Raw genomic sequence first — 8,361 nt, 5'->3', positions numbered from 1 at the left:
CACCCCATAAACATTTAAAATTCCAAAAAATTAGCACATTGTCAAGTTAAAACAGGATTTAGTATAGAAATAAAGCAATGAATTAAAACGTAAAAAAATACCATTTTCGGACTACACAGAATATAATTGTAAATAATCTTCAAGTAATAATTTGCATGTTTTCCTTCTTCAAAAATATACCAAGCAGTTTCAAAATTTCAAAGAACTTATTATTTAAAATAAATATATACGAAAAACGAAAGTAATTGAACATATGTTTGCAGCAGCTAGCAGTATAGCAGCATAGCAGCAAGATAATGTTTTCTTAGTCATATGAAAACTGTTATGACTTGACACTACATCGCATAATTATTGATTCAGTGTTGTTGCAGTTTTCCGTTTTCAGCCAGTAAAAAACAATTTGGTTGCTGTATCATCCCCGCGAGCAGCTTTCATGTTTTTTGTTAACTATTCACAAAAACCTATATACATCGATTCTGACACAAAGACAAAGAAAACAGACGCTTAGTTTTAAATCTTATAACTTTATATATGATCTGTACATTACTTGTAGAATACTTAAACAAGGTACTGGTCTATGATTTAATACTTAATTAATTAGGAAACAAATAAGTATTACGTTTATTTAGCGCCAAATTAATATTTCGTAAAATATTGGCATTATATTGTATCTGAATACTTTATAATGTATCTATAACATACACCGTAATACTTGCCATCGTGGTGAAAGGATTTACCATTCGGCGTAAGTAGTGTTGCGTCATCGAAAAATATCCATTATCAAAAAATCACATTTTTCAGAAAAAGGAATGTTTTTCCTGTATTTCTCTTAGAGGATGGAAAAAAAATAAAGGCAAGGAGCTGCCATATCTACGGAATAAATGTACCTAAACCAAAATTGTACCACACATATGGCGGATTTAGTGTTGTACCATAATCATACGTAAGTCAATATCGACATGCAAATGTATGGCATGAATGTTGAAACTGTTCTTTATGCTTGTAATTTGTATAGTTTACTGTAATCAAAGTATGATTAATAAAAGTTTAATTAAAGTATATCAATATTCCATTTGGGAATATCATAAATATGGGAATATCTGGAAATGTCATATGAGATTTTGAAGTTATTATTTTGCGTTTAAATGCTCACATTTTGCGATAAGTGAATTTGCACAGAAAAAAATTATTAGAGAGTAAATTAAAAAAAGAAAAAATTGTAATCTAAATCTGGAGATCCATACGCATTTCCAATCTCAAGATTGATATTAGAAAGAAATTTTTAAAAGGGTTTCCAAATAGTGTAAGCTGTTTTGTATTTATGCATTGGTATGGAATTAATATCAGTGATTTTGATTTAGGTGAATCTTTAACACTTCCTTTTAATTTTTGAAATAAATATAATTAGAAAATGAAACTATTTTTCCGGATTTAAATCGCGTATATTTGTTTTTTCAAACAAACCGACGTTTCGGGCCCTTTACAGGTCCCATGGTCACGGTTGACTGAGGTGGTACAGTCTTCACCAAGTTATGTCTAATATTAATGCAAACCACCCTATTTTTTCACTATAGTTACAATAGTTATTAATTAAATACCTTATTTTTAATTTTACAAAGAGAACATTCCAATTTACGCTACATTAAGTTTTACAAATTATTTTATTGAATGAATTTTTATTAAGTTTAAGTTATTATTAATTATTAATAGAAATTAGAAACATATTAATTAGTACTGCAGTCTTATGTCTGTTTGGGATTTTTCATTAGAGGAAATACTGGATCCCAAACTGGTGGTACGGAGAAACCATCTTCCCTGTTGAAATTAGGATGTTTTTTAAATTCAATGGCCTCTCGCAGCATCCTGAGCAGATAACGGACTTCTTTTGCAAGGACGTGGGGTTTGTCAAACTTCATTGAATGTGTAGGTTTATCCACGACATGCTCGCAGACTGCAGACTAGTTTACGCGACGGTGTTTGACATCAGTATCCATGACATGCTCGCAGACTGCAGACTTGTTTACGCGACGGTGTTTGACATCAGTTGATAACTTTGAAAAAACAAGTATACGCGATTTAAATCCGGAAAAATAGTTTCATTTCCTATGTGTAACAATCGCGAAAACCTAAGAACTCGATATAAATATAATTACTTATATAATAGTAGTAATTTTATCGATGAACATAAAAACACAAATAATATTAATAATACGTTTATTTGCTTAATTTGATATAACAGAAGATGTAACAAGAGCATTATTATTCGCATGTTAAACAACTATATATAAAACTACGACAACAATAAAAATGTCACAAGTTACAAATTAAATTTGCAAAGGATGATTAAAATCAAGATAAAATATTTCATCTTATTTCCTATCAAATAAAACATTTACGTCATAAAAAATATTTTCATTTAACCACTTATTTAACTTCGTTTTAAATAAACATGAGTCTAATATTTTAATCTCGAGCTGTCCACACGTTGGTCGCTGTCAGTTTTGTTCTAAGGAACTGAGAATGCCTAGTAATGAGCCATTTTAATCAAAATTAAATATAAAGTTATTTACCAATAAATGTAACGATGGAATTGCATTATTATGTAATCTAGTTATATTCAAAGTTCTATTAAAATTTGACTCCTCAAAGTGGAGCGAACAAACGTAGATGGTATTGTTTGATCTAATGTTTATGTTCGGCAGTCCTGTAATTTCCAAGCATTCTTTCTTTCTTTTTTCATTAGTAGGTAAACTTTAAAAATAAAAATAATCATAATGGAAAAATAAAAACCTCCTAGTGAATTATTTTAGTAACAGAATATCGATAATATGCCTGCTTACAAGAACAACACTATCTCAAAATAATCGTTATCAACAATCATCAAAATATACTAACAAACTGGCAATCTTAAGTAACTAAAGCAAAATTCGGCAAGACTTATGAATAAACTATTTAAATGAGTCTAATTACATGAGGTATTTGGGCTATTGTATGATTTATAGACAGAAAAATAACCAGTGTCATGTAACATTCGGTTGATTTCCGATTTTTCTAATGCCGCACCGCTTAATGCTGCAGCGACGCATTTTTATCAATACTTAATTGTTCTCACTGTCAATATTTTTGCACATTTCATTACAATTCATGCCAATAATTTACTAAAATTTTGGTTTTGACATTGGATGTACTTTTCTTTGACAACCGGATACGGATGTCAAAGGGTACTTCAAAAATGGCAAAATCAATACAGTCAAAAAATAAAATCAAAATCAATACAAATCAATGTAATGCTATCTCTTTTGGGTTACGACGGCACGCATTAGTTAAACAAAGACAATAAAATGTTTATGTTTTCAACGTCGAAATGCATCATATACATATAACGTCTGATTTACATATGTCAATATAACATGTCCTTTGGTTTCCATAGTCTAAGGCATTTCTCCATGTTTGACAGTTAACGTATGTCAAAAATTGAAGATACTGAACGAAAACGATGGAGCTTTTATATAGACTTTTTTCCTAGATTCTCTTTTTTGCAGTTGTCCATCTGTTGTTTAATCATTTTAAATATCGTTTTTCATTAATTTGCTTAATTTCACCAGCACCCTTATCCTTCAAAACCGAAACGCAGTAATGCTCACATTACTGTTTGGTGACAGAAATAAGTATGTTACGTCAGTTGACTACCGCAACAATAATATCACAAATTACAAATTAAATTTGTCAAGATGATAAAAAAAAAATTCTGAGTGTTCGATCTTTGTATTAATGATTACAACGGTGGAGTAATTTCACAAAAAATAATTGAATATCAATTCAATAAAAATTTAAAATACAGTGAATAGCGACATCTCTCGCCAGGACTAGTAGCTGTAAAGGTACTAACTGGGTGATAAATCTTTCATAGATTTCTCATAGATGGCGCGGATGAAAAGACGTTGAAAAACCAAATACAAAGACACGACGCAAGCACATAGAAAAATTCGTTGGGTCCGTTGGTTCGTTCCGTGGTTTAGTTGGTATAGCGTCTGGCACGGTATGCAAGAAGACGTCGGTTCGAATGCGACCGGATCGTAGGAATTCTTTCTGAGTGTTCGATCTTTGTATTAATGATTACAACAAACTAGTGGAGTAATTTAATATCAATTCAATAAAAATTTAAGATGATAAAAATCAAGATAAAATTTTACATCTTATTTCCTGTCAAAGTTACCGCCACTTGTATAATTTCGTTGTATATAAACATAAGTCTAATAACTTAATCTTGAGTGGAAGTGGTGGAGTTTTTTTATTTATGTAAACATATTTTTAAGCTATTTTTACTGTATTTAGCAGTCATAGGAATGTTGTCAAGTGCAACTCGAATAGATTTCATCGGACTTTAGTATTCACATCACATATTCATATTCATTTATAGCAATTCACATGAATATATAGTACATGTTAACAAGCTTAAGATTATAGTAGATACATACACGTGATGGGCGTAGCAACTTGAACTAACTATACCTATAAGAACATTTCAAACTTAAATAAATAATCAATTGACATAAATATTGCATCATTATTTCTATAATTTTTATCATATGTATATGTTTTAGTATTCTACACGTATGTCTTATTATAATTTTTATTAGACAGTAATTTGTAATTAGTATTAGACACAAATTAATTGTTAAATTAATTAAATTATCAAACACTTTTCATCTAAAAATTCAGACAAATTATAATATATTTTTTTAATGAGGAAATCTTTTAATTGTTTTTCGAAGATCATTTTTTTATTCAAATCTTTAATATAATTAGGGATATTACAACATATTTTTATTAACATGGAATGAGTGGCGCATGAAAATAGTTTTAAGCCAGAGTAAGGAAGTTTAAATTTATTACGATAACGGTTATTACGTCTTATTAATTTTACTGGAGAGTATTTAGAAGTCTGTATGTTTTTTGACGAACTTGCCGGCTTCAAAAATATATAAGTACGTTAGGGTGAGTATGTTAAGTTTTGCGAAATAGGGTTTACAGGAGTCTGTTCGGTCTATATTGGTTAATATTCTAATACATTTGTTTTAAAAGACAAAAATTTCTTGGCAGTAAGAGCTATCTGTGAGATACAGTATAATCCGTGTAATAACCTGAGAGGGCCGTTTTTATGTTACTAACACGTTTTAATTTTCTAAGAGCATATATGAATGAAGACTGACAGCTCGATATTTTTTGGATATACAGCTCGATATACTCTCCGGCTTTCTTAAACAAATATGTGTGTTTTCCAACAAAGATAGGAATTTCGTATATTTAAGGCTCTGTAACAAGGGTCTACGTATTTCACCCATAAAGGGTAAATTCCGAGTGATAATAACCGTATAGTTGTCATTCGAGTTTGTCCCTAAGATCTATATGCCTACCCGTACGAATGACACTGAACACTTACCAGAGTTTACCGCATGTATTGCAAAGTGACAGCTGTGACTCATGTGGCTGTGACGTTGAAAACGTGTGCGCATCCTTATGCGCGCTTCGGTCGTGTGTTCACGGTGCACTGCATCGAACAAAAGTTGCAATGTAAATTTAGGCGCACGGATTATCATATCGTTGGCAGGATCACTTCATAGCTACAGAAACTGCCACTAGTTTAGTTACATCTACGCATGTATTGTAATAACGTGTACTGGTCTTACCAATGTCCACTCGTAGTTGAATGTGTTATAACAAGATTGACTGAGGTTAGGATCGAATAGTACAATACATTAGAAACAAAAGGAATTTTTGTGCCGTAACAAAGAAACTATTTCAGGATGTTCATTGTTTACAAAAACTATACAGTAATTAATATGGACAACAAAACGAATATAGTAAATGATTTTCGTAGTACATGTCATCTGCGCCATGTGTTATTTTTCAGCCACCCAGTTATTAAACTCAAAATAAGCTGGCCTTCGTCACTTGACATACAAGGTCGAGGGAGGATTAATTTCATAAAATTGGTTCGTTGCTCTGTTATACCATGATGTTGGGAATGAATAAACAGTTTTAATAAAACTTGCTTTTTTATTTCTCTCATTGGTTTTTTGCAGTTTACATATTTACAATCATATACTTAGTTATCTACTCCAGTTTAAATAAATAAGATTTATTTACAAGAGCTTGGGTTTACCAGCCATAGCTAGCACCCAGGCCGGAGTAGGAGACGTGGGAGACAGCGGGAGCTGCAGAATATGCCACGGGGGCGGCGGCGTAAGTCGCGACAGGGGCGGCGTAGGTCTTAGCCACAACGGGAGCAGCGGCATAGGTTTGGACGGCGGGAGCCGCAGCGTAAGCTACAGGCGCGGCGTGAGCATACGACGAGTAGGACACGGCAGGAGCGGCGTAGGTCTTAGCCACAACGGGAGCAGCGGCATAGGTTTGGACGGCGGGAGCCGCAGCGTAAGCTACAGGCGCGGCGTGAGCATACGACGAGTAGGACACGGCAGGAGCGAGCGTCTTAGCGATGACGGGAGCACTGTAAGTCGCAACGGCAGGCGCTGCATAGGTCTTCGCGTATACAGGAGCAGCAGCAGCATAAGCCACTGGAGTGGAATGACGCTGAACGGACTGGTAAGAGTAGGCTGGAGCGACAGCCTTAGCGACAACAGGGGCGGCATAGGCCTGGACAGCGGGTGCGGCGTATGTGTGTACTGCAGGAGCGGCAGCGTAGGTCGCCACAGCAGGAGCGGCGTATGTCTTAGCCACAACAGGGGCAGCGGCGTATGCTGCAACCGCTGGACCTACATGTGCGGTTTGGGTTGAATAGGAGACTGGAGCACTGTAGGCCACAGGAGCTGCGGCGTGCAGTAGGTTGCCGGCGGAGGCGATGCCCGCAGCGCAGAGGACGACTACCAGCTGTAGATAGAAAAAAAATTGTTAATAGGATGTTATGATTTCTTTGATTACATTTGTCAATCCATTATATCTCACTGCTGAATACGGATGTTCTGTAAGGGAAGGATGTAAGCTATTTTGGACCAATGCAGCTTAGGGACTTTCACACACGCTTTCCAAGACGTTTTTCTTCACCGTTATATTCATAAATTTACGTAACTTAGAAATTAAAGCCTATGTGCAGGTATGTGCAGTCACAGGTATTTGAACAAGTAACCTCTCAAGTAAGCGAACAACTGTCCACTCGGTATTACTACTTTTACTAGTTATAGAAAATATTTCGTTTATTTTACTAAGTTATGTATCGTACCTTAGCGTACATGTTTGTTTGTTGGATGCTGAGAGTTGGAATAATTACGAGAGCCATTGCGGTTGCTTTTATATCAAAGCTCAGGAACTGGTACTGAGACCGAATCTGCTCGTTTGCCCGCAGGCGCTTTCGTTTTCAATGTCAAGGCGACGCTCTACCCAAATAAAAATACTTGTGTAATAACTTGTGTAACTTGTACATCGATATATTTGAGGAAATCGTCCTCGGAAGTCGAAAACAAAGTTTTGTTTCCTTATTATACGATGGTAAATCAGTGTACATAATATTTCTGGATCACGTAAATTGGAAATGCAAAAATGTAGTTTTAGTGTTACTGATGATTAAGTTGCGTTGAAATTGCATCATTGCTTTCGAGTTCATTCTTTTAAAGTGAAGGTGACCTAGTATACTACTTTGCAATCACCATTTAGTCTAATGTCAGCAGGGGTATTTGAATTGAAAACTAAATAATTGTTCTTTACATAGAGAGAGATTTATTTTCCAAAAGATGTAAGTATAAAAATAGGAACATAATTTAGAGTCAGCCACATGTGAAAATGGTTTGATTGTTGTTATCACAAAGAAGGTGTTTCCTACCATATGTTTCCGTGCCCACCGTAGCCATATCCGCCATATCCACCGTATCCGATGTTGCTAGCATAGCCACCGTGACCACCATAGCCATGACCGTAACTGCTATATCCTAGACCAGATCCGAGGCCGGAATAACCAGCGCTGTAGCCGTAGGAGGGACCAACTTCTTTCACAATGGACACATGGGATACTGCAGATCCAGAGCCACCATAGCCGCCATATCCGCTGCCGTATCCGCCGTAGCCCCCGTATTTTCCATATCCACCATATCCACCATATCCACCGTATCCTCCATATCCTCCATATCCGCCATGCCCTCCATATCCGCTATATCCACCGTATCCGCCATATACAGAAGTAAGACCGGAGCCGTAAAGGCCACCAGCGCAGGTCATACCGAGAATGCATGCGAGGACGGTCAACTGGAATTGCAGAAGATACTTGTTAATCAATTTTAATTAGTAAAATTTATCGCATCATATTTCATGGCGAGAAGGAATGGAAGTAGGTAATTTGTGAATTAATTT

The 8,361-nt window shown here is 35.2% G+C and overlaps 1 protein-coding gene across 1 annotated transcript; it reads right to left on the bottom strand.

Moving 5' to 3' along the window:
- Positions 1-6,054: 6,054 nt before the first annotated feature.
- LOC113229417 (cuticle protein 16.5-like) lies at positions 6,055-7,989 on the bottom strand. Its single transcript, XM_026462994.1, has 2 exons — positions 7,838-7,989; positions 6,055-6,891 (listed from the first exon to the last, which is right to left on the bottom strand). The coding sequence occupies exons 1-2, from the start codon at positions 7,838-7,840 to the stop codon at positions 6,163-6,165; spliced, it is 732 nt and encodes a 243-aa protein (XP_026318779.1). The 5' UTR covers positions 7,841-7,989; the 3' UTR covers positions 6,055-6,162.
- Positions 7,990-8,361: the final 372 nt, after the last annotated feature.

The sequence above is a fragment of the Hyposmocoma kahamanoa genome, unplaced genomic scaffold, assembly GCF_003589595.1.
Source record: "Hyposmocoma kahamanoa isolate Upper Pololo Valley unplaced genomic scaffold, ASM358959v1 62, whole genome shotgun sequence".
NCBI lineage: Eukaryota > Metazoa > Arthropoda > Insecta > Lepidoptera > Cosmopterigidae > Hyposmocoma > Hyposmocoma kahamanoa.
This window is presented reverse-complemented; position numbering and strand designations above follow the sequence as displayed.